This window comes from Pan troglodytes, chromosome 1 (assembly GCF_028858775.2).
Source record: "Pan troglodytes isolate AG18354 chromosome 1, NHGRI_mPanTro3-v2.0_pri, whole genome shotgun sequence".
Taxonomy (NCBI): Eukaryota; Metazoa; Chordata; class Mammalia; order Primates; family Hominidae; genus Pan; species Pan troglodytes.
The window spans coordinates 179,370,129-179,396,546 of record NC_072398.2 but is presented as its reverse complement, the minus strand read 5'-3'; the positions used below and the strand labels follow the sequence as shown (position 1 = coordinate 179,396,546).

At 40.8% G+C, this 26,418-nt stretch overlaps 1 protein-coding gene across 21 annotated transcripts in view; it reads left to right on the top strand.

Annotated features, from left to right (window-relative positions):
* Positions 1 to 26,418, top strand: part of OSBPL9 (oxysterol binding protein like 9) — a 275,611-nt gene that overhangs the window by 102,293 nt on the left and 146,900 nt on the right. For 14 of the 21 annotated variants that reach the window (XM_063795794.1, XM_063795728.1, XM_063795526.1 and 11 more), the window contains one exon: positions 2,835 to 3,182. In XM_063795794.1, coding sequence (XP_063651864.1) covers positions 3,018 to 3,182 — 165 coding nt within the window. In that variant the 5' untranslated portion in view covers positions 2,835 to 3,017. 21 annotated transcript variants of the gene reach the window in all.

Genomic DNA, 26,418 nt, shown 5'->3' with positions numbered 1-26,418 from the left:
CCTTGGATTCCCAAAGTGCTGGGATTACAGGCATGAGCCACTGAGCCTGGCCTGGCTTTCTTGAAGATGCCAAACGTCTACCTTATTCCCAGAAACCTTTATTAAATTGTAATCTATAGAAAAGAGGCGATCCCAAGGAAAAGAAAGGAAAGGAGAAACAGGATGCTCATTTTTTTTGGCTGCTATCCCTTTCAGATATATTCCTATTTACTTCTTTTTCAAATTTCTCGTAGAGATATATTCTTATTTACTTCTTTTTCAAATTTCTTTTACAGACGGTGTCTCAGTCTGGCATCCAACTCAGGCTGGAGTGCAGTGACATGATCTTGGCTCACTGCAGTCTTGACCTCCTGGGCTCAAGCAATCCTCCTGCCTCAGCTTCCTGAGTAGGTAGGACTACAGATGTGTGCCACCATAACCAACAAATTTTTTTTAATTTTAAATTTTATTTTTTTTGTAGAGATGGGGTCCCGCTATGTTGCCCAGGCTGGTCCCAAACTCCTGGCCTGAAGCGATTCTCCCACCTCAACTTCCCAAAACACTGGGATTACAGGTGTCAGCCACCAAGCCCGGCCCACACCACATTTCTTTGGGAAAATTCTAAGAACTAATATTTATTTATTTCTCCTGTTGCCTGTATAATTGCAGAATAAGAGCTAATATTAATTGAGTGCTTACTATCTACCAGGCTCTGTTCTAAGCTCTTTACCCATAGGAGCTCACTTAATCCTTGAAACAACCTTTGTAGACAGCTACTATTGTTACTCACATTTTAAAGAAGGGGACACCGAGGCACAGAGAAGTTAGCAAACTTGCCTAAGGCCATATAGCTACTAAGTGATGAATCTGGATATTAAAACCCTGGTACTATGGCACCAGGATCCACATTCTTAACTACTAAGCTTTGAGCCTCTCCTCAACTAGAAGTAGAAACTCCGCCCAGCGCAATGGCTCACACCTGTAATCCCAACACTTTGGGAGGCCGAAGTGGGTGGATCACCTGAGGTCAGGAGTTTGAGACCAGCCTGGCCAACATGGTGAAACCTCGTCTCTACTAAAAATACAAAAGTTAGCCAGGTGAGTGCCTGTAATCCCAGCTACTTGGGAGGCTGAGGCAAGAGAATCACTTGAACTTGGGAGGTGGAGGTTGCAGTGAGCCGAGATCGTGCCACTGCTCTCCAGCCTGGGCGATAAGAGTGAAACTCCGTCTCAAAAAAACAAAACAAAACAAAACAAAACAAACAAACAAAAAAAACAAACTCATTCATTTCTATACCATCTAACTACTGATCCACTGGCATCTGAACCCATACTCTCTGCTCTTCTTTCTTGTTACTTTGGATAAAGTATCTCTGCTAGTATCAAAAGTCAACCTTTGCACTTGGGCTTGGGGTCTCAGTCTTTTCCTTTCTTTCTTTTTTTGTATTTTATTCCAGTGTTTTGCCAACACAAAAAGAGGTCTCAATCTTATGAAGGGCTTCACTGCTGCTATTCTTTCTTTTCTCTAGGATGTCCCCAGTTTTTCCCTCTCTTGAAAATCAGCAAAATAATATTCTCTAGTGTCTTCGATCTAAATAATAATTTTAAAAAAGGACAAAGAAAGCCCTTCCCTTGACCACACCTCCGTTTCCAGCTAGTGCCTCATCTTTTAGTTTCCTTTTTAGCTCTTTCTCTTGATATTTGCACGGCTGGCCTTTTCTTATCCTCCATATCTAAGTTTTAAGCCACTTCCTAAGAGGCCTGCCCTAACCACCCAGTATAAATTAGCTACCCACTGACTTCCTATTAAAATAATTTATTAAATTATTTGCAGTGTTAATCAGTATTGGATATTTTTCTTGTTTACTTGTTTAGTGTTTGCTTTCACCACAGAATTTAAGCTCTGAGAGAGCTTATTCACTGCTGTATTCCCAGGACCTCCAACAGTGCCTAGATATAGTAGGTGGTCAATAAATCCTTTTGTGTGTGTGTGTGTGTGTGTGTGTGTGTGAGAGAGAGAGAATTTGGCTCTGTCACCCAGGCTGGAGTGCAGTGATGCAATCTCGGCTCCGAGGTTCAAGTGATTCTTGTGCCTCAGCTAGGACTACAGGGTGCGCCACCACGCCCGGATAATTTTTGTATGTTTAGTAGAGATGGGGTTTTACCATGTTGGCCAGGCTGGTCTCAAACGCCTGACCTCAAGTGATCTGCCTGCCTCGGCCACCCAAAGTGCTGGGATAACAGGTGCGAGCCACCGCGCCCAGCCAATAAATGCTTAAATTGCCCCTGTAGGCTGTTAGTGATCTATCTCTACTTCTTTGACCTTATCTCCCACCATTTTCTCCCTGGCTCACTGCTCCACGCACACTGACCTCCTTGTTGATCCCTCAAGATGCCACGCTCACTCCTAACATTTGGTCTTTGCATTTGCTATTCCTTCGTCTTGGAAGGCTCTTCCACCAGGCTCCCTCCTTCACTTTCTTCAGGTCTTTGCTTAAAAGTTACCTTTTCACTCAGGCCTTCCCTGTTTGGGAATTTAAAATAGCAGTCCCAGCGCTCTCTCCTTCCTTGCTTATGTTTTTCTCCATAGCATTTATGATTTTTTAATGTACGATATAATTTACTATTTATTTTACCATTCCCCTCACCTGTCATGAAGGCTCTGTTGTATCCCCAATGCCTAGAAGAATGCCTAGCACAAAACAGCGAATATTTATTAAATGAATGGATTTGTGGAATGAATGCATAAATGAATATCAGATATGAAATCTTTTGGAAGTGGAAGGTATCATGGCCAGTAAAATTATTTATTAATATGTTCATAATCTTTTTTCTTTACTCTAATCCCATGACAGATTATAAATAATCTTAATAGCAGTATTCACGTTTGCATTCTCGCATCCCTGGCATGGAGTCCTACACACAATAGGCGCCCTAAGAAAGCGTGTTTGACTTGATCGCCGGAGCATCTGCCGGCACCGCCCAGGACCCGCCCAGGACCCGCCCCGCCCCCTGCGGCCCCGCCCCCCGCATGCTGAATGCCATATAGGCGAGTGACGTCAGGCCGTTTGTTGTCATTGGCGGCTCCCAAGATGGCGTCCATCATGGAAGGGCCGCTGAGCAAATGGACTAACGTGATGAAGGGCTGGCAGTACCGTTGGTTCGTGCTGGACTACAATGCAGGACTGCTCTCCTACTACACGGTGAGTCTTTGGAGGGCACAGCTCCAGGCGCCTCGGGGCCGCGTTTCCTGGGTGGAGGTGGGGGACCGGGGTTTTAGGTGGCTGAGTTGAGGTTGCTAGTCTGGGGGTGCCGCCGTACGCGAGGGTTCCCTTGTTGGGGAGGGTTTTACGTCTCGGATAGCCAATGAGGGTGAGGGAGAGAGGGGCGCAGCCAATAAGTAGAAACTAGCTGTCTGATTTATGGGTTGGGGGTGAGCCAAGTTTCTTTCTTAGGGTCCGCTGTTAAGCGGTAGTGGGGTCCAGCATGGTTGTGAGCGGGTAAGGGTGATCGTAGTCATGGCTTAAAAGGTCTAGTCTTGCGGTTCATGCTGTCTTCATATGTTGTCATGGACTTTACACTGTCCCACCAAGGCCCTGTAGCCGGCCGCACCCCTTAGCTTCCCTCCAGGGATTGAAGAGCTCTGCTTCCTCGGAGGAGTGGCCAGAGGAGCCGGGACAGGTCCAAAAGTGACCAGCCCTCGGGCAACACCAGGGGGTCCGAAATCCCTCCAGTCGGTTCAGGTTGTGTGTCTCATTCAAGGGACGCACCCCTCTATTTAGCGGGAGGCGAGCTCAAACGACGCCTTAACTTTTGAGAGCCAAGGATTTCCTACACGCGAGACTCTTGTCAGCGAAGAGAGACAAGTGATAGTGCAGTGTCCCCTTACAGTTATATTCTGGGTTCAGGGCTTCACTGTTGTTAACATGAGTTGGTGGCTGTGGAAAAGTAGATGAATTGCTGTGAATCTTACGTGGTTGTGTGTGTGTGTGTGTGTGTGTGTGTGGTGTGTGTGTGTGTGGTTTTTTTTTTGAGACGGAGTCTCGCCCTGTCGTCCAGGCTGGCGTGCAGTGGCATCATCTCGGCTCACTGCAACTTCCGCCTCTCGGGTTCAAGCGATTCTCCTGCCTCTGGCCTCCCTAGTAGCTGGGATCACAGGCATGCGCCACCACACCCTGCTAATTCTTGTATTTTTAGTAGAGACGGGGTTTCACCATGTTGGCCAGGCTGGTCTTGAACTCCTGACCTCAGGTGATCCACCCGCCTCGGCCTCCCAAAGTACTGGGATTACAGACGTGAGCCACCGCGTCCGGCCTTGAATCTTATGTTTTGACTATCCCCTCCACCCTCATCGCATTCGATATGGAGAGTAGGTGGTATTAGGGAGATAATTTACTTAGAAAGGTACTTTTTCTGAATGGTGTATTGTTGACGATAGCCGATATGAGGGAAGAAAATACATAAGAGGACAAAATAGAATGCCCAGAAAGCTTTAGAAAATAATAGAAGACAGAAAGAAAAACATGATTATGGAAGAAGGATTAAGGTTGATGAGAGAAAGGGGACACTGAATTTATTTGTTCATTTAAAAAATATCATTGAGCTGCTATGTGTGTTTTCATGCCAGCAAGAATAGACAGTAAAAAAGACATTCACTGTTCCTCTTCTCTGGAGCTTATGTACTAGCTTGGTGAGTCCTTTAATTCATTTCACTCCTAATAACTCTGCAAGGTAGTTATTCATTATCTCCATTTAATATCCCCAGTTACAGTTTTGAAATCTGAGGCTCCAGGCTTTTAAAGCAATTTGCTCAACATCACATAGCACTAAGTGATGGAATCAGGATGCCAAATTATTGACTTTTTCTACTAAACTTCGCTTTCACTACAGGAAGGAGAAAAGTGTAAGTTGTGAGTTACTAAAGGCAAGCTTGCAAGAGTAAAAGTATTACTTTCATCATCCTTCAACTATCAGCTTTCTTTCTCTACATAGTTTTTAAAGGGAAAAAGACTAAACCTTAATGAGTCTTAAACACATTGTTCAAGACTGTCTTTAGGTGGGCATGAAAGAGAGGCAACTGAATATTATGTCCTGAAAACTCTGGAATTATGAAAGCCATGGCTTAGATAAAGGAAAAGTAATATTGGGTTTAAGTAGATGTGATAATCAGAAAATCCCGTAAACTCTATTCAAGATAGAGTGATTTCAGTGAGTGACACTATGCAGTTAAGTTACTTTACAAATCCCAGATTTGTGTGGATCTGAATCTAGGACCATACTGGAGAGGCCCCCAGCTGAGGTTCTTGGGAATGCCTAGCCCAGAAAGAATCTTCCTTTTTCCTCTTTTTCTTCCTTTCATGTATCCTTTTTCTGCTTTGTTGCCCTTTCGGTTTTTGAATACTTGGACAAATATCTCTTTTCTTGCTGGCTAAATATAGGGTTTAAAAAAATACTTTTTTCCCCCTCAATGCTTATCCTTCTTTTTGAGACTAGATTCCCTAAAATATTATCCTTGCCAGAGGAAGGAAGTATCGTATTTCTCACTAACAGCTGTTTAGAAGCTTTTTTTTTCTTTTCTAGTTCCTTGATATTAAAGTATTTGCTTACAGAGAAACAACAGACAATTGTTGTACCATCTTGTGAAAATAAAATGATACCCAATCTCAAATTAGAGGAGGTCTAGTGAAGAGGGGAAAAGGATAGATATTTACTTACAAGGGAAGGTAGGAGACACATTGGATATTGGCAATGAATTCTACACACATGACATTATTTCAGTCCATTCGGATTCTGAAGGATTTGAAGGTACATATTAATGATTTGCATGTGGCTAATAACTTGGAGCTACATCTTCCAGGAAGAATATCTGAATTAGTTGTGCAGCCTTCCAAGCAAGGCAGTGAATAGCATAACTTTATTTCTTGTTTCCAAAATCACTTGGCCTGTAGTCTGTCTCTGTGGTTGTTAATATATTCTAGGGTGGTTCTGAAAACCCTGAACTAAACTAGAGTGACCTTGCTTTAGAGTTGGCTTTACTGAGAATTGTTCTTGAGGTAATCTCAGGATTGGGTTAGGATCATTGCGATAGTTGTGAACTGAATAGATTTACACAAGCCTCACCTTAGTTGAATTTTTATTAGATGAAATGGCCAGGGAGAACTAAGGATATAAATTTAGGAACACTATGTGAGCAACCAATTGTTTATGTGGCTTATGATCACAAAAGAAGATATGGAAGGAAGGAAATTGGGGGAGGTATAGATCTATGAGGAATTGGAAGTTTAGAAAGAGGAGTTTGTGCCTTTTGTTAATTTATGAAAGGTTACTGAGTACCTATTGTGTGCCTGGCACTTTGTTAGGAAGTGGGGTTAAAGTGGCAACTAAGATGGAGATTGTTCATCCTCTCATGGTACCTAGAATATGTTGGGGGACATACCAGATAAGAGCCGTGATAGAGGAAGCACAGGGGGATACATAGGTGGGCTACTTGACTCAGTCTTGAAGGGTTAGGAAAGGTTTCCTTGGAGAAGCAGGTTTGTTTTGACTTGAATGATGAGGAGAGATTAGCCGTATGAGCAGAGAGGGAAAAGTGCTTGAGACAAAGGGAATAAAAGTTTTTTGGAGGAGAGAAGAGTAAGCAGCTTGTCAGTTCTGGAGGTTGGGCTGTGAGGTAGGTAGTAGTGAGAGATGAACTGGGGAGCTAAGCAAGAGGACAGATAATGAAAGGCTTTCTTGGCAAACCATGTTAAGGAATTTGAACTTTATCCCCAGGGCAGTGGAGAGCTATTTCAGTGTTGTAAGCACTTTTTATTATTATTGAAAAATCTTTTATTATAGAAATTTTAAAAAATAAATCTATTTTATTTATTCATTTATTTTGATAAGACTGGTTAATTTTGTATTTTTGGTAGAGATGGGGTTTCACCATGTTGCTGAGGCTGGCCTCGAACTTCAGGGCTCAAGCATTCACTTGCCTCGGCCTCCCAGAATGTTGGGATTACAGGCGTGAGCCCCTGTGCCCAGCCTATTATAGAAAATTTTTAACATTCATAAAAACTAAAGAGGACGGTAAAATGAATTCATTTCATCCAGCTTATACAAGTATCAACATATGGCCAGTCTTGTTTTATTAGTACTCCCATTAACTCCTTCCTCCTCTATTGAATTATTTTTAGAGCAGATCCCAGATTATTATTTCTTGTGAATATTTCAGTATGTGGCCAGGCATGGTGGCTCACGCCTGTAATCCCAGCACCTTGGGAGGCCGAGGCGGGGAGATCACCTGAGGTCAGGAATTCAAGACTAGCCTGGCCAACACTATCTCTGCTAAAAATACAAAAATTTGCCGGGGGCAGTGGCCAGCGCCAGTAATCCCAGCTACTTGGGAGGCCAAGAATTCAGCCTCTCCCTTCAAGGAGAATCACTTGAACCAGGAAGTGGAGTTTGCAGTGAGCCGAGATGGTCCCACTGCACTGCAGCCTGGGCGACAAAGCAAGACTCCGTCTCAAAAAAAAAAAAAAAAAAAAAGAAAGTTAAGGTCCCTCTGTTTTCAAAAGAATGTTATCAAAACACTTTTATTACAGCTAAATAGTAGTATTTATTAATATCAAATATCCAGTCTGTTCAATTTCCTAGAATGTCGCAAACATTTCTTCCTTACCAGTTGGTTTGAGTCAGAATTCCAAACAAGATCTGCATATAAAATTATAGAGTCTCTTTTAATCTCTAGTTCTCCCTCTCTTTTTCTTGGCCATTTATTTGTCTAAGACACCAGGTCATTTACTCTGTAGAATTTTCTGCATTTTGGATTTTGTTGGAAGCATCATTTTGGTATGTTTAAACAGGTTCCTTCGTCCTCTGTATTTCCTATATAAATTGATAATTTGAGCTGAAAGCTTAATCAAATTTATTTTTTTTCTTTTGGGCAAGAATATAGGTGGAACCGATCAAATCAAGAGGCATATGATGTTAGCTTGTCTCTCTATGATGTTAAAATTGATCAGTAGGTTCAGGTGAAATGTGTTTTTTTTTTTAATTTTAAAGAATATGGTTGCAGAGAAGTAATCAGGAGGTTGCTTTTGATGGGATTTAGTGATTGGATGTGAGTGAAAGGGGAAGAGTCTGAAGACATCCAGGTTTTCAGCTTGAGCTGGTTGAATGATAAAAAGGAAGATAGGAAGAACAGGTTGGGGGAGAGAAGTGGTTGCTTTGGGGCATGTTGAAATTGACATAAAGATGTGTTACAGTCTGGAGCTTGGGACAAAAATCTGGGCTGCATATCCTCTTATCAGTCAGTAAAACATAAAATAAATCTGGGCTGCAGATAAATATTAGTTTTTCATATATGGAGAGTTGAGAGAGTGAGTAGAATAGAGATCTTTGGATAGGACTCTGGAAAATACCGCTGGATTTAGTTATCTATTGCGTTATCACAGATTACTCCAAAACGTAGCAATTTAAAACAACAGTTTGTTACCTCATAGTTTCCGTGGGTCAGAACTTTGAGTTCTGGGTCAGGGTCTCTTATGAAGTTGTAGTCAATATATTAGCCAGTGCTGCAGTCATCTGAAAGGCTTGACTGGAGCAGGAAGATCAGCTTCCACGATGACTCACATGGCTGTTGTCAGAAAGCGGCAGTTCCTTGCTGGCTGTTGGAAGGTGGCCTCATTCCTCACCAGGTAGCCTCTCCATTGAGCTGCTTAAGTGTCATCATGACAGAGCAGCTGGCTGTGATCCAAGTGAGAGCAAAGAGGAAGCCTCAATCCCTTTTATGACCTAGTCAGAGACCACCACTTCTGCCTTATTCTGTTCATTAGAGACAAGCCATTAAATTCCACTCATGCTCCTGGGGATGGGAATTTCAGACATGAGGAGGAAAATTAGGCTTTATCTTTTGAAAAGAATTTGTGGACAAATTTTAAACCACCACAATCACAATTTAAGGGATTGGCAGAGGAAAAAAGCTTGCACAGGAGAGTGAAAAGGGATGCCAGAGATGTAAGAGAAAAACTAGAAGAATGTGGCAGTCATGGATGGCAAGGTGGAAGTAGTAAATTGGCTTGAATACTGCTGAAAGGATTAAATAGATGAGATCTAAAGCATATCCATTGGATTGATGAACATCATTGATGTTCCTAGGCAGAGCAGTTTCCATGGAGTGGTAGGTATGGAATGCAGGTTGGAGTGGCTTGAAGAGTAAAGAGGAGGCAGGAAATATATGAAGCGAATGGAGGTTATTCAAGATGTTTCATTGTAGAAAGGGCAAAGAGGACATGGAATGTGGAATGGAGGGGAACAGTTTCTAAAATAGGAATATGCTTAAATGGTGTAGGGATGGGAAGCAAGGTCGATGTTAAAAATGAGGATACAGTCAGGACGCAAGGAGTATAGTAAAGATTTAGGACAATGACAATGGGAACTGGAAAAAGGAATAGCTAAGGAATAGCTAAATATGATTTGTTTAGTCATTACCCACAAATGTTTAACCCTCTTTCTTGATTTGTATTGCTTTTGGAGAGAGGGTTAGAAACTGAATTAGTAAGTTACCTGGGCTACTCAAGATATTCCTTGTAAAAGGAGTCGTTAGAGAAATCATATGTTCTTTGCTGTTACACACTGTCTGGAAGAGACTTGTAATGACTTTGCATTTTAAAACCACTGCTAGTCAAAACACATTTAAGTGTTATTTGGCAGTCTTTAGCAATGTTTAGTAGATGATAAAAAAAATCTACCATCTAATTATTGGATTTTAGATTTTTGAATAGCTTAAATGTATATATTTCTCTTGCAAACATGTAAAAGTAGTCTCAGATTCTCCTGGAAAGGTGTCAGCACCACTCCCATCAAACATTTAAAAGCAAATTTATTCTTTTCTAAGTAAACCATTCTTGAATATATCAAATATGATTTTTATTGAGCTTATATATGGTACTTTTTTTTTTTTTTTTGTCAGAGTCTCGCTCTGTCACCCAGGTTGGAGTGCAGTGGCACGATCTCCACTCACTACCACCTCCACCTCCTGGGTAGAAGCAATTCTCCTGTCTCAGCCACCCGAGTAGCTGGGATTAAGGCACCCACCACCAGGCCTGGCTAATTTTTGTATTTTTAGTAGAGATGAGGTTTCACCATGTTGACCAGGCTGATCTTGAACTCCTGACCTCAGATCATCCACCTGCCTCAGCCTCCCAAAGTGCTGAGATTACAGGTGTGAGCCACCTTGCCTGGCTATATGGTACATTTTAGTAGTCCAAATCTAATAGAGTAGCTTTAGAATTATAAAAGGAACAAAAGAAAAATTGTATCTAAATCTAAATGGGCTGGGTGCAGTGGCTCATGCCTGTAATCCCCCAGCACTTTGGGAGGTCGAGGCAGGTGGGTCACTTGAGGTCAGGAGTTCAAGACAAGCCTGACCAACATGGTGAAACCCCGTCTGTACTAAAAATACAAAAATTAGCCGGGCATGGTGGTGCACCTCTGTAATCCCAGCTACTTGGGAGGCTGAGGCAGGAGAATCGCTTGAACCCGGAAGGCAGAACCCGTGAGCTGAGATCACGCCACTGCACTCTAGCCTGGGTGACAGAGTGAGACTTTGTCTCAAAAAATAAATAAATAAATAAATAAAAATAAAAATAAATCCAAACACCCTGAAAAGACATAAAGAAACTCTCTAAGATAGTGAGTAGTATCAGTGGGAAGAATTATTTGGAAATTTTTTATCTTTTACTTTCCTTGAATACTTTAGACAGTCTTGATTTTTCCCTTTTCTAAAACTCCTGAGCCTAGCTCATATACTTCTTTTGGGCATTAATCATTTTACATCTGCTACAATTAACTAAATGTATCTCTAGTACATTCTTTATCTGTACAGCAAGCTTGTAAACTCCTTGATGGCAGTACTGAACATTATAATAATCTTCAAGCCTGACAATGAGGCATATTATTCTCCTTGTGAATAGAATATGAATGGCCCTTCTAATTCGAATTATAGGTGAGTGAGGCAGAAGGCTGTTTGGAATTCTTGTTTACACAGCCTTGTAAGTTTTACAGAATATACTAATAGCAAATATGTATGTTTCCACAGTTTATGTAAAACCTGATTGGGTTTATATTAACAACAGAGGTTTTTTGTTTAGTCATCCAGAGCCTGTGGAACTGTGTGCCATCTTTGCTTCCTGTGTTGTAGCAGACAAGCAGTCAATTCTTGCTTCCGTTGCAAGCAGTTTTCTTGATGGTGATAATTTGTAGAAAGATGTAGAGTTGTTCTTAAATATGCCACTCCAAAAGTGGCAATTGTATGATTAGATTTTCTTTTTTTAAAATGTAATTTAATTTATTTTAAACTAATCTAGACCATGCCAGTTGGAATGATTAGATTTTCAAATAGGTAATCCCGATCAAAACTAGAACAGTGTACAAGTGATTTACATTAAGGATTGAATTTCTTTTACTGTTTATAGAGAAATACAGACAAAGAAATGGCCACCCCAATCAATTGTTTCCTTCTCATTTATTTAATTGTAAAGGATTATCTTCTTCTTCTTTTTTTTTTTTTTAATGGGGTACTGCTCTGTCATCCAGGCTGGAGTGCAGTGGCATGATTTTGGCTCACTGCAACATCCAGCTCCAAGACTCAAAATCCTCCCACCTCACCTCAGCCTCCTGAGTAGCTGGGACCATAGGCATGCGCCACCACACTGGCTAACTTTTTGTATTTTTGGTAGAGATGGGGTTTCACCATGTTGGCCAGGCTGGTCTCAAACTCCTGAGCTTAAGCAATCCACCCTCCTCGGCCTCCCAAAGTGCTGTGATTATAACTGTGAGCCACTGCATTCAGCCCAGGATTATTTTAAAAACGGAATTTACTTGCAGAAGTTAAGTTTACATGTTACATGGGATCATATGAATGGAATTATATTCAAGGAAAGTATTTCCAGGTATTCATAATTAATTTTTTTCTATTCACATGACAATGTTAAAATTATTATAAAAGTTGATTGTCTATTTCTTGGAGTTTTGTTCCATTGAGGCCCCATGATAAGATTGTCTACTTATTTCTTGTATTTTATCTTAGTATTGTTATGGCACAGCTGGGTGAAAATACACTGGATAAAAATGTGATCTGTCGTTCTGGCAGCTATCTTTTGTCTCTCAATCCTCTTCTTTCCTCCATCACTCATAGGAGATGCCATGCTTACCAGAGACAATGGTCCATTTGGTGGGAACACTCTCAACTCCTTGTTCTCCCACCTATTTTAATATATCTATTTTCCTCTTTATACTTGCTTTTACCTTTCCCTATCATAGAAGAGGTAATCCTGTGTTCTGGATTCAATTTGCTCACAAACTTTTCGGGGATCTCAGTCTATAGATTTTCTCCTCTATCTGCTTTCTCTCCTCTCTCTATTTAACTTCTTCCTCACTACAGATTTTTCTTATTTAAGAATATTATTATTATTATGCAGTATAACAAACAGTTGTAATCATTTTATACAGACATTTTTAGATAGCCTGTTGCTTTTTATTCTTTTTTCTCCCCCCTACAACCAGATCTCACTCTGTCACCCAGGCTGGAGTACAGTGTGCTATCACAGCTCACTGCAGCCTCAACCTCCCAGGCTTAAGCAATCCTCCTGCCTCAGTCTTCTGAGTAGTTGGGATTGCAGGCATGTGCCACCACACGAGCTAATTTTTTTTTTTTTTTTTTTTTTGGTAGAGTTAGGGTCCCACTGTGTTGCCCAGGCTAGTCTTGAACTCCTGGACTCAAGTGATACTCCCGCTTTGGCCTTCCAAAGTGCTGGGATTACAAGTGTGAGCCATGACACCTGGCCATCTTTAATTTTGATGATGTCCAGTTTATTTGTTCTTCTGCTTGCTGCTTATGCTTTTGGTGTCGTATCTGAGAAATCATTGCTTAATCTAAAGTCACAAAGTTTCATATCTATGTTTACTTCTAAGAGTTGTTTATTTTAGCTATAATGGGTAGGTCTGATCCATTTTTGTTGTTGGTCATGGTTTTTTTGTTTGTTTATTTTGAGACAAGGTCTTTCTCTGTTGTCCATCCTGGAGTGCAGTGGCACAATCATAGCTTATAGCAGCCTCAAACTCCCAGGCCAAGTGATCCTACCACCTCAGCCTCCTGAGTAGCTGGGACTACAGGCTTGTGCCACCATGTGGGCTACTTTTTTTATTTGTAGAGGATGGGGTCTTGCCATGTTGCTCACACTGTTCTCCAGCTCCTGGGCTGAAATGATCCTTCTGTCTCAGCCTCCCAAAGTACTGGGATTATATGTGTGAGCCACTGCACCTGGCTAGTTTTTTTTTTAAATATGGAATGAGGTAAGGGTCCACCTTTATTCTTTTGCATGTGGATATCCAGTTATCCGAGCATCATCTGTTGGAAAGACTTCTTTCTCCATTGAATTGTTTTGGCATTCTTGTTGGCAGTTAACTAACCATAAATGTGAAGATTTGTATTTGGACTGTCAGTTCTATTCCATTGACTTATTTGTCTGTACTTACGCCAGTACTATACTGTCTCAATTACTGTAGCTTTGTAGTAAGTTCTGAAATTGGGAAATGTAAATCTTCTAACTTTCTTTGTTCTTTTTCAAGATAGTTTTGGCTATTCTGGATCCTTTGAATTTACATGTGAATTTTAGGATGGACTGACTTTTTCATTAATGTATTAACATGTTCATCTCTCCTACTTTGAAAAATGTCTCTCCTAATTCTGTTTTTTTTTTTTGAAAATATCATCCTAACCTGTCTTCCTCAATATACATTTGTGTATTGAAATCCCTGTCTCTGTTAGTCCATCTTGCATTTACTCGACAGCACTCTTTTTTACCTCCACATTTCACTGAAAATTCCAGCAGAGGTCCCCAGTGATAGCTTTGTTGCTAAACCCAATGGGTGCTTTTTTCGCTCAATCTTAGCACTGTCTCCATAGCATTTGATGACACTGGTTACTCTTTTACAGCTTTAAAAATTGTTTTACTGTTCTTGAAGAGATGACATTGTACTCTTAATTATTTTTCTACCACTGTACTAATGAAGGCCTACTCTCAATTTTTTTTTTTTTTAGGAAAGGACTATTGCAGTATTACTCTAAATTTTTAAAAGAAGAGTCAAACTATAGTGAAAGGTCTATACAGTAGAAGGAAGAAAAGTCACACCTGAAATCCTACTTATCTGTGTTTTGGAGAATAGCTTTCCTAACAACTCTTTATGCACAAATACATATCTGTGTACTTTATATAAATGGAATCATTTTATACATGATATTCTACAACCTAAAAGCATTTTAAGATTTTTCTGTGTAAGTTATTGTACTATTTTGTATTGTATTTCTTCAAGAGGCAAATGAACAAAAGATAACATTTTTTCTTCATCTTTATTTAATAAGATCTCAGTCATCTGGCTTTGGGAAGTTAAAATTCCTAAGCTGGCCTGGTGCAGTGGCTCGTGCGTGTAATTTCAATACGTTGGGGAGGCTGAGGTGGGAGAATTGCTTGAACCTGGGAGGTGAAGGTTGCAGGGAGCTGAGATTGCACCACTGCACCCCAGCCTGGGCGACAGAGCAAGACTCCATCTCAAAAAAAAAAAAAAAAAAGAAGAGAAAAAGAAAAATATCTAAATTTTTTATTATGACTTTACTATGACTTTGTGATCTGCTTCAATTTATCTTTCTTTTTTTCTTTTTTTTTTTTTTTTGAGATGGAGCCTTGCTCTGTTGCCCAGACTGGAGTGCAGTGGCGTGATCTCGGCCCACTGCAGCCTCCGCCTCCTGGGTTCCAGCAGTTCTCCTGCCTCAGGCTCCTGGGTAGCTGGGATTACAGGTGCGTGCCACCATGTCCAGCTAATTTTTGTATTTTTAGTACAGACGTGGTTTCACCATGTTGGCCAGGCTGGTCTCCTGACCTCAGGTGATCCACCCTCCTCGGCCTCCCAAAGTGCTGGGATTACAGGCGTGAGCTACCATGCCTGGCCTTAGCTTAACACTCTCTATCCACTTGAGCTTTTCTTCTGTTCCTTTGAAGTTCTTCAAACTTGTTCTTGCCTCAGGGCCTCTGAATGTTTTCTGTCTTGGACAGGTCTAGCATGGTTGATTACTTCTTATACAGGTTTTCATTCATATGTCACTGCTCAGAGAAGCCTTTCTATAACAAACCCTCTAAAGTAGGCCTCTCACCCTCAGTTGCTATCATAATCATCTCGTTTGATTTTTCATGGCATATATTGTTATTGCTTTATTTTGTTTCTCTTGCTTATTGTCTGTTTCTGTCTTGTATGAATAGAATGTAAGTTCCATTAGAACAGAGACTTTATTTATCTTCATCATTTTATCTCCAGCATCTAGAGCAGTGCCTGGCACTTAGTGGCTTTTCAGTAAATATAGTCATGGGTCGCTTAACAATGGGGCAGGAGTGTGGGGAGATATCTTCTGAGAAATTTGTTAGGTGATTTTATCATTGTGTGGATGTCATAAAGTGGGCTTACACAAACTTAGATCATATAGTTTACTACATACCTAGTCCATGTGGTAGGCTGCCACCCTGTACAGTGTGAAACTGTATGGGCAGGCCAAAGGGAAAACTTATTGGCCTTTGGAGGTTCGCTGAAATGCAACTGACAAAAGGCAGATTCATAGGAGAAAAGGCATACAAATTCACTAATGTGGCTCGGTGCAGTGGCTCATGCCTGTAATCCCAGTGCTTTGAGAGGCTGAGGTGGGTGGATCACCTGAGATCAGGAGTTTGAGACCAGCCTGGCCAACGTGGTGAAACCCTGTCTCTACTAAAAATACAAAAATTAGCTGGGTGTGGTGGTGTGCGCCTGTAGTCCCAGCTACTTGGGTGGCTGAGGCAGGAGAATTGCTTGAAATTGGGAGTTGGAGATTGCAGTGAGTCAAGACTGTGCCACTGCACTCCAGCCTGGGTGACAGAGCCATATTCCGTCTCAAAAAAAAAAACTTATTAATGTGCATGGGGGAGGGGAAGTTATGGAGTGATTACCCCAACCCCCTAATGGAGTACAGTAATTTATATACCCTTTTTCACAGGGGACGGAGGAGATGGGGAGTGTAGACAATTCTTTTAAAGGGTACTAAATGATTACTGGGGGGAATGAATGAATCAAGGAGACAGAAAAGTCCATCCAGGTGTAGTTGCATTTCTCAGTCTTCTTTTCTGTGATAGATAATGGGATTTCAGAAAGGGGATAGAAGACAATTGTGGTTTTTTTGGTAAGATGCTTTTTTGGTCAGATAAGGAAATGCCAGAGAGTCTCTCCCAGCGCTGGGTCAGGGAGAAACAAGACAAGGTTAGAGGGACCTTGATCCTAAGGTTTATTTCTAAGGCCTTTCAATTTTCAAAAGCACCATGCCCAAGTGCCATATTTTCTGGGTTAGTTGTTTTCTGCACTACAACATTACTGTACTGAATGCTGTAGGCAATTGTAATATAATGGTAAATATTTGTGTATCTAAATGTATCTAAGCATAGAAAAGATACAATAAAAATAGGTATAAAAGATAAAAAATGGTACACCTGTATAGGGCACTTACCATGAATGAAGCTTGCAGGACTGGAAGTTGTTCTGATGAGTCGAAGAGTGAGTGGTGAGTGAATGTGAAGGCCGGGGACATTACCATACACTACCATAGACTTTATAAACACTGTACATTTAGGTAATGCTAAACTTACAAAAAAATTTCTTTCTTCAATAAATTAACCTTAGCTTACTGTAGTGCTTTACTTGATAAACTTTTAATTTTTTTAAAACACCTTTAATTATTGTTTTAACTTTTTGACTCCTTTGTATTGACACTTGGGTTTAAAACACAAGCACATTGTACAGCTGTACAAAAGTATTTTCTTTCTTTATATGCTTATTCTATAAGCTCTTTTCTATTTATAAGTTTTCTTATTTTATGTTTTTTATTTTAAGCTTTTTCTTGTTAAAAATACAACTGCCCAATGGGTTCTTTCTGCCCACTGCGCAAACAAAATCAGTTTGTGGAGACCATGGCATTACAGTAAAGAAAGTTTGACACGAGGCTGGCCTCACTCTGAGGTTAGGGATTTTTCAAAGATAGTTTGGTGTGCTGGGGCCTACGGTATGGGGAGTGCTGATTGGTTGGGTTGGAGCTGTCCTCGTGTGCTGAGTTGCTTCTAGGTGAGGCCACAGGAGCAGCTGGCATGTCCATGTGGGAGCCATCAGTTGTCAGACATGCAAAAAACTTGAAAAGATATCTCAAAAAGGCCAATCTGGCTGGGCACGGTGGTGCATGCCTATAATCTCAGCGCTTTGGGAAGTAGCAGCAGGAGGATCATTGAGCCCAGGAGTTTGAGACCATCCTGGGCAACATAGTGAGACCCCATCTCTACAAAAAACTAAAAAAATTAGCCAAGCATGGTGGAGTGTACCTGTGGCCCCAGCTACTTGGAGGCTGAGGCAGGAAGATCGCTTGAGCCCAACAGGTCGAGGGTACAGTGAGCTATGATCATGCCACTGCATTCCAGCTTAGGCAACAGAGCAAGACCCTGTCTCAAAAAGCAAAAAAAAAGACCAACCTTAGGTTCTTCAATAGTGATGTTATCTGCAGAAGTAATTGTGACCTCCAGAATAATGGCTGACAATCATTTATGTCTATGCCTTAGCAGGATTCAGGCTCCTCTAATCTCCTAGCCTGGTGGTCTCTCTCATTAGATTTACAAAGGCAGTTGAGTTTTGGGGAAGGATTATTATCATTTAAACTATAAATGTCTCCCAAAGTTAGCTTGGCTTAAGCCTAGAAATAATTGCAGCTTGAAAGCTAAAGGCAAGGGGGCATTGGCTAGATCAGGTCTCCCCAACTGCCATAATTTTCTCACTGATAGAATTTTTGCAAAGGTGGCTTCAAAAAGTAAGATACAAAGACATTAGTAGAGGTCTACATAGGCTCAGTATCATCAGTATCACTGTCTTCCACCTGTACATCTTGTCCCACTGGAAGGTCTTTAGGGCAATAACTCACATGGAGCTGTCATCTCCTATGATAACAATGCTTTCTTCTGGAATCCCTACTGAAGGACCTACCTGAGGCTGTTTTACAGTTAACTTTTAAATATATCTATATATAAACGTATATATAAATAGAAGGCATACACTCTAAAATAACAATAAAATACAGTATAGTAAATATATAAGGTAATGTACTTATTATCAAGTATTATGTACTGTACATAATTGTACGTGCTATATTTTATACGTCTGGCAGCACAGCAGGTTTGTTTATAACAGCATTGCCACAAACATGAGTACAGCATCATTAGGCAATAAGAAATTTTCAGCTCCATTATAATCTTACAAACAGTTCTGTGAAGTAATTGGTATTATTTCCTTTGGACAATGAAGACATTGAAATTTAAGAGGATCCCATAGTAGTTTCTATGTGGGTGATCAAGGTCTAACTTCAAATAGAATGTTCTTTCTGGGATACACTAGATTAGTAGTGATTAGAATGATGATAAACCTGTTATCACTAGTTTGCTGTCAGATGATAAATAATTTACATCATTATCACAATTAAATAAACTTTCTGCAGAGGCCTTTGTAAATTACAGTGATCTATTGTAATGCTAGGTTAAGCAAAGACTCTTCCTCTTATCTCAATGGAAAGCCTGCCATGGGGGGAGAAGTGGCGGGGACCAGATACTAAAGTCTCAGAATTTGTGAGTGATGGGTTTTTTATGTTTACATGGCATAAGTATAGAAAGGCAGTGGCAAATTATCAAAGAAGATAGGGTCTACCTTGGAATTTTATCACCTGAAAGAGGAGTAAGTTTAAATTTCTGACAGGCAACATCCTCTGTGACTAGTTAAAATGAAAGTCATTTTAACTCTTCTGCCTTCGTTTCTTTTTGGAAACCCATGTATTTTGAAGTAAAGTTAGACTTGATTAAAAAAAAAATGAGAGTTTTTAAATTGCCTTTTAAAAAATACTTTTCTCTTTTTTTTGAGACCGAGTCTTACTCTGTCCTCCAGGCTGGATCTTGGCTCACTGCAACCTCTGCCTCCTGGGTTCAAGCGATTCTCCTGCCTCAGCCTCCCAAGTAGCTGGAATTACAGGTGTTCGCCACCATGCCTGGCTAATTTTTTTATATTTTTAGTAGAGACGTGGTTTCGCCATGTTGGCCAGGCTGGTCTTGAACTCCTGACCTCAGGTGATCCACCCGCCTTGGCCTCCCAAAGTGCTGGGATTACAGGTGTCAGCCATCTCACCTGGCCACTTTTATCTTTATTATAAAAGGAAAATAAGGCCAGGTGAGGTAGCTAACACCTGTAACCCTAGCACTTTGGAGGCCAAGACGGGAGGATTGCTTGAGCCCAGGTGTTCAAGACCAGCCTGGGCAATGTAGGGAGACCCCTGTCTCTACAAAAAAATAAAAAATAAAAATTATCCAGGTGTGGTGATGTATGCCTGTGGTTCCAGCTACTGGGTGGGGATGGGGGAATGGGTGCGAGGTAGAAGGATCAATGAGCCTGGGAGGTAGAGGCTGCAGTGAGCTGTGTTCCTGCCAGTCCACTCCAGCCCGGGCAACAGAGCAAGACCCTGTCTCAAAAAATAAAGTAAATAAAATAAAATAAAATAAAAGGAAAACAGGGTCTTGCACTCTGTCACGGGGGCTAGAGTGCAGGGGCATCATCATGGTTCACTGCAGCCACAACCTCCTGGGCTCAAGCAGTCTTCTTACTTAAGCCTTCAGAGTACCTGGGACCACAGGTGTGAACCACCACACCAGCTAATTTTAAAAAAAACATTTTGTAGAAATGGGGCCTCACTATGTTGCCCAGGTTGGTCTCAAACTTCAGGGCTCAAGTGATCTTTCCACCTCAGCCTCCCAAAGTGCTGGGATTACAGGTGTAAGCCGCCTTACCTGGCTTGGAAATAATTATTAACAGTTTTTCATTGCAAACATTTTTCCTGAGCCCCAAGCTCCAGATTTGAACAAGGAGCTTTTGGAGCATAGCCCCATTCTAAATTGGAGTCTATAGGATGAGACTTGGAATTAGGACTAAGCATCTGAAATTTCATGGGTCTAGCTGTTGTTCTTGCTAACCACATTTTTGTGTGTTGCACAAATTTTTCTATCTTCTATACATTTTTGTAGTGTTCTTCTTGTTCCCTTTTTATAATCTTGTTATTCTGGGCCCTCTATTAGTCTTTGCTAAATAGGGAAAAAGGTCCTTGGGCAATTTTTGGTAGAGGAGTGAACTTGAATGTTAATACTGGATTGTCATTTCACAGTTTGGTGGGAGAAGTACTGATGGTGGAGGAGCATAAAACAGAGTTTAACACTCCCTCATTATTTCCTTTAATCAACTCTGTGAATAAACACAAGTCAATATTTAGTATTTTGGGTGGTATGTGAAAAACAAAACAAAAATAGAAAATCTGTGTCGAGGTTGTAGGGAAGTTGAAACTTTCCCTCTGAAGGTTTGAATCCAAGTCGGCTGAAGTGAGTTGACAGTCACCAGATTAACAGGAGAAAAGGTATACAAATTTATTCACGTGCATAAGCATGGGAGCCATACAAAATATGATACTCAAAGAAAGGCCAACTGAAGTTTTATACCATACAGAAAGGAATAGAGGGTTAAGGGTATCCTGGGGTTGTGGGGAAGGGGTTGCTGCAGTGTATGAGAGAGTGAGAGGAGGAAACATGGTGTATTAGTCTGTTCTCACGCTGCTGACAGAGCCATACCTGAGACTGGGTAATCTATAAAGAAAAAGAGGTTTAATGGACTCTCAGTTCCACGTGGCTGGGGTGGCCTCACAATCGTGGTAGAAGGCGAAAAGCATGTCTTACACTGGGGCAGGCAAAGAGAGAATAAGAACCAAGGGAAGAGGGAAACCGCTGAAAACCATCAGATCTCATGAGACTTTTTCACTACCACAAGAAACAGTATGGGGGAAACTGGCCCTATGATTCAATTATCTCTCACCAGGTCCCTCCTACAACATGTGGGAATTACGGGAGCTACAATTCAAGATGAGATTTGGGTGGAGACACAGGCAAACATATCCCATGGCCAGCAAGGGCTGGGCCGTCTTGTTATGCAGGAGAAATCTCTCAGTAGATCATTTTACCTGTGGGAAAAGTTTCTCTGTCAGACTTCGAAAAGTGTGTCAAGAGCAGAGTGTGATGGGTCATACCTATAGTCCCAGCCACTGGAGAGGCTGAGTTAGGAAGATCCCTTGAGCCCGGAAGTTTGAGTTCAGCCTGGGCAACATAGATAGACCCCATCTCTATTAAAAAAAAAAATGTCAGAACTTTGGTCTCCTTTTCCTGTGAGGTAATCTTCCTAGATTAGATAAGGCAGATAAGGAGGTCTCAGAAAAAGGTGTTTGCACCTCGCTGTTACTCCACTAATGTAGATTACCTCTGCAGATACAAGTCTCCCCTACCAAAGTACAGCTTTTCAGAGTTATTCTCGTGTCTGCAGCCCCTCTGAGAATAGCTATCTCAAAATATGCCAAAGAAGTATATTTTGCGGTGGTATATTTTGATTTCCTTCAAGGTGCAGCATATATTACTAACATGCTATCAGTAGTTTGCAGAACTTGGGCTACTATTTAGTTTTTAATATTTAACTTTATAAGGGATGCAAAAACCCTAAGTCATCATGGCTGTGCTTAATTGAGCTCCGTGAAAGTGGTTCTCTCCACTCACCTGTTGTCCTGAAATTCTGACTTGAAGATAAAATTATCCTTTTTTAAAAACAGTGAAAAACCTGAGACCTGACAATGTTATAGGCCACTAGATCAAAGTCCATATGTCCACAATCCTCTGCCTGCAATTTTGAAATCTCTACAGCCCTGAATTAAAAAGATTTTTCCCCCTAAATTTATGATACGCTCATTTGGAAGTAAAGCCTATCTTGAACTGATGTGTGGCTATTTATAATCTTTATCATGCTTAGTGTAAATATTTGTTTGTTGTACTATAGATATATTAATATGCTTGGTTGTGGAATTAATATCCTTGGCTACCCTAGACCTCACTGCAGGTGACACAATTTATGTACTGTATGTATGTATATGTGTGTGTGTGTGTGTGTGTGTGTGTGTGTATCCTTTCTAAAATCAATCCTTCCTTCCTTTCTTCCTTCCTTCCTTCCTCTCTCTCTCTTGTTTTTTTTTTTTTGAGACAGGGTCTTGCTTCGTTATCCAGGCTGGAGTTTAGTGGCATGATCATAGTTCACTGTAGCCTCAAACTCCTAGGCTCAAGTAATCCTTCCACCTCAGCCTCCCCAGTAACTAGGAATATAGGCATTTGCCACCTCTCCTGGATGCCACTTCATTCTTTTTTTTTTTTTTTTTTTTTCCCCTTTGAGACAAAGTCTGGCCCTATCACCCAGGCTGGAGTGCAATGGCATGATTCAGCTCACTGCATCCTCTGCCTCCTAGGCTGAAACCATCCTCCCACCTCAGCCTCCCAAGTAGCTGGGACTACAGGTGCACACTGCCACACCAGGCTCATTTTTGTATTTTTTGTAGAGATGGGGTTTCACCATGTTGTCCAGGTTGGTCTTGAACTTGTGAGCCCAAGTAATCCTCCTGGCTCGGCCTCCCAAAATGCTGGGATTGCAGGTATGACCCACCACACCCAGCCCAAATTGTCTTACCTTTCTAAAATTGTGAAGGCTGGGCACAGTGGCTCATGCCTGTCATCTTAGCATTTTGGGAGGCCAAGGTGAGAGGATCACTTGAGGCCAGGAGTTCAAGGCCAGCCTGGGCAACAGAGTAACACTCTATCTCTACTTTAAAAATAAATAAATAAATAAATAAAATTGTCATTTCCAAAACACATCTGATCCAAAGGTCTTGGGATAAGGGATGTGGACATGTATTTGTAATCTAGTGACCTAGGAATTTACATGCTAGAGATGGTTCAGAAGTCAGCATTACCGCCCTCTGAGGCACTGCTGAGAGGCTTTACAGGGTGACATACTCCTCTGAATTCAGAAAGATCACTGATTTTACACCCAGCCTTTGTGGTTGAGAAAAACCTTTAAGGAAGACTTAAATTAACCAGGTTTATAGTGACTGTGGTACAAATGTACCTTTGGATCCATACCTAGGTTCAAATCCTGTTTCTCTCACTTGCTATCTGTGAGTCTGTGGACAAGTTACTCCAACCTTTCTGTCACTGATTCCTCAGTTATAAAATGAGCATAACATGCCAGGCATGTTGGCTCACGCCTATAATCCACCACTTTGGGAGGCTGAGGTGGGTGGATCACATGAGGTCAGGAGTTCAAGAACAGCCTGACTAACATGGTGAATCACCGTCTCTACTAAAAATACAAAATTAGCCGGGCTTGGTGGTGCATGCCTTTAATCCCAGCTACTCAGGAGGCTGAGGCAGGAGAATCAGAGGCTACAGTGAGCCGAGATCACACCACTGCACTCCAGCCTGGGCAACAAGAGTGAAACTCTGTCTCAAAAAAATAAATAAATAAAAATAAATAAAATGGGTATGATAAAAGAACCAATATCGTAAGATCATTGTGAGAATTAAATAAAATAGTATTTAAAGCACTAGCACAGTGTCTGGCACATAAGTGCTCAGTAAATGATAACAAAAAGCTAAAGTTTATGGAGGTGTTTGACATAGTAATATTCACTAAATGTACACAGTGGTCACCATTATATGAATCAGTATTCCAATTTATTAATTCACAACAAGAAATATAACTTAAGAAGACTCTACATTTAGGCTATCTAACTGATACATTTATTCTCTGAATGCAAACTCTTTGGGATGCCAAATTATAAGCAGCATCAGACCAAAGTTATATGTTATAGGTATTTAGTGGCATTAGATATTGACATCAAGATGCAGTATCTCCATGTTAGAGACATACCTATTACCAGAATGTAACAGGTTTAATCTTTGGGTCAAAAAAACTTCTATCCTTGCCTTCTGATATTAGTTCTGGCCTTCTTTCTCTAGTTCTAAAATACTTAGTATAATGATCTCCAGGCTGTTCCATCTCTTAAAGATGATCTTGTATATATCTCTGTTTTGATATATGTCTCTTTTCTTTAAGGGAAGGCAGCCTTGTTCCCAGGATCTTGGAGAGACCCCCAAAATCACCGTTACCTTGTTTACTGATATATTTTTGTATATTGAATCAATAGACATTAAATCTGATGCTCAAAATGAGACCATCTGTAACTGACAGGGAAAGGAGGGAAGGATGAGATAGTTATCTATGATAACTTGAAGGATGAGTGATGGGGAAAATTTCTCCATTATTGTGAGTCTGTGACTACTCAAGAGTTTTTGTTGGTGTAGCTTTCTGGAAGCATAATGACATTTGGGGCTATTGACTGTCCCAAGGCAGTAACTGGGGAAGGGTCTCTAGTACATTAAATGCTATCAGGATGGCTTTAGGAGTCCGTGCTCTCTTAAATAGAAAGGAGACTACATTCTGGGTGTGGTGGCTCACACCTGTAATCCCAGTACTGCTCGAGGCCAGGAATTTGAGACCAGCCTGAACAACATAGCGAGACCCTGCCTGTATAAAAAAAATTTTTTTTAAAGAAAAGAAAGGCAGGGCACGGTGGCTCATACCTGTAATCCTATCACTTTGAGAGGCTGAGGCAGGCAGATCCCTTGAGTTCAGGAGTTAGAGACCAGCCTGGGCAACATGATGAAACCCTGTCACTACAAAAAATACAAAAATATTAGCTGGGTGTGGTGATGTGCTCCTGTAGTGAGCTATGATTGCACCACTGCACTCCAGCCTAGGTGACAGAGTAAGACCCTGTCTCATAAAAATAAAAATAAAAATCTGAACAGATGCAGTGGCTCACACCTGTAATCTTAGCACTTTGGGAGGCCAAGTCCAGAGGATTGCTTGAGGTCAGGAGTTCAAGACCAGACTGGCCAACATAGCAAGAATGCCTTAAAAAAAAAAAACTACAGGAGTGAGTGAGAGTTGCTGCTATCATTTCCTATTTTGTAATTGTTGTAATTAGTGTATCTTTGTAGAATTTTGTCAAGTACTATTTATTAATTTACTTTTATTGACGTATAATTTTCTTCCAGTAAAAAACACATATTTTAAGCGTATAATTAGATGAGTCTTTGCATTTATTTACAGCCTTGTCACTAATATCCCAATCAAAATATGAAGCATTGTTATCTTCCTGCAAAATTCCCTCCTGTCCCTTTCCTGTCTGTCCCATGCCCTAGAACCAGCATCTTGTGATTCCTGTCTTCATGGGTTAGTTTGCCTGTCAAGTTTTCCTCCTGTGTGCCAGTAGTAGATGGTCCAAGGTACAACACTGGCTATGTGTGCAACCTCATATGCACTTGGAAATGAACTAACATGTCTCTCAATGTGGAAACAGTGTTTACATTTATGCGTAAAGGAGAGGAACTGTTGTGACATTTGTCCACATTCATTGTCCCCAGGTCTTCTACCATCAACATATTAAATGTTCTTTGCAAAGTACAGTGTAGCAAGGGTAGCATATTGAGTTGGGGCGGTGGGGACAAGGATGAGTCAGAAACTACCTTTGGGAGAAGTGATGAGACATGCACATACGTTATTATCATGTAAGACAGAAATAATAAGTGCCTTAAGAAAAGTAATATGGCATGCTGTGTATTAATAAGTTCAGAAGGAGACCTCACTTTTAGCTGTGAGAGATTCATAGCAAGTCAGTGAGTTTATTGCTTGATCTTCAACACAGTGTACTTTAAGCAAAGTAAAATTAACATTCAAATAAATTTAAGTGTCCTCATGTAACAGATTCGGGGAGGCATTCCTAGTTTTTTTTTTTTTTTTTTTTTTTTTTTTTTTTTTTTTTGAGATAGGGTCTCGCTCTGTGGTCCAGGCTGGAGTGCAGTGGCGCAGTCAGGGGTCATTGCAGCCTTGACCTCCTGGGCTCAGGCAATCCTCCTGCCTCAGCCCTCCAGTAGCTGGGACTATAGGCACACACCACCATGTCTGGCTAATTTTTATTTTTTTAAAATTTTAGTAAAGAGGAAGTCTCACTATGTTGCCCAGGCTGGTCTCAAATTCCTGAGCTCAAGCAATCCTCCCACTTCAGCCTCCCAAAGTGCTGGGATTATGGCATGAGCCACCATACTCGGCCATTCTTTGCTTTATAAAAGGATTGTAGAATTAATGTAAATGGCAAGGAAATCTTCCTTACTGAATTTTAAATATGTTTGCACAAAACTTTTTCAGACACATTTACTTTGTAAATTCATATTTATATTTCCAATTAAACAGGTTTTTATTGATTGCAGTATATACTGGCACCAAGCTAGATTTTATGAGTTAACTTTTAAACTTAATAAGATGTTTTTAGTACTCAGTATGTGCTAGGAATAAACTGAATTAATCTTCTAAAAGCTTGCAGTCCTGTTGGAG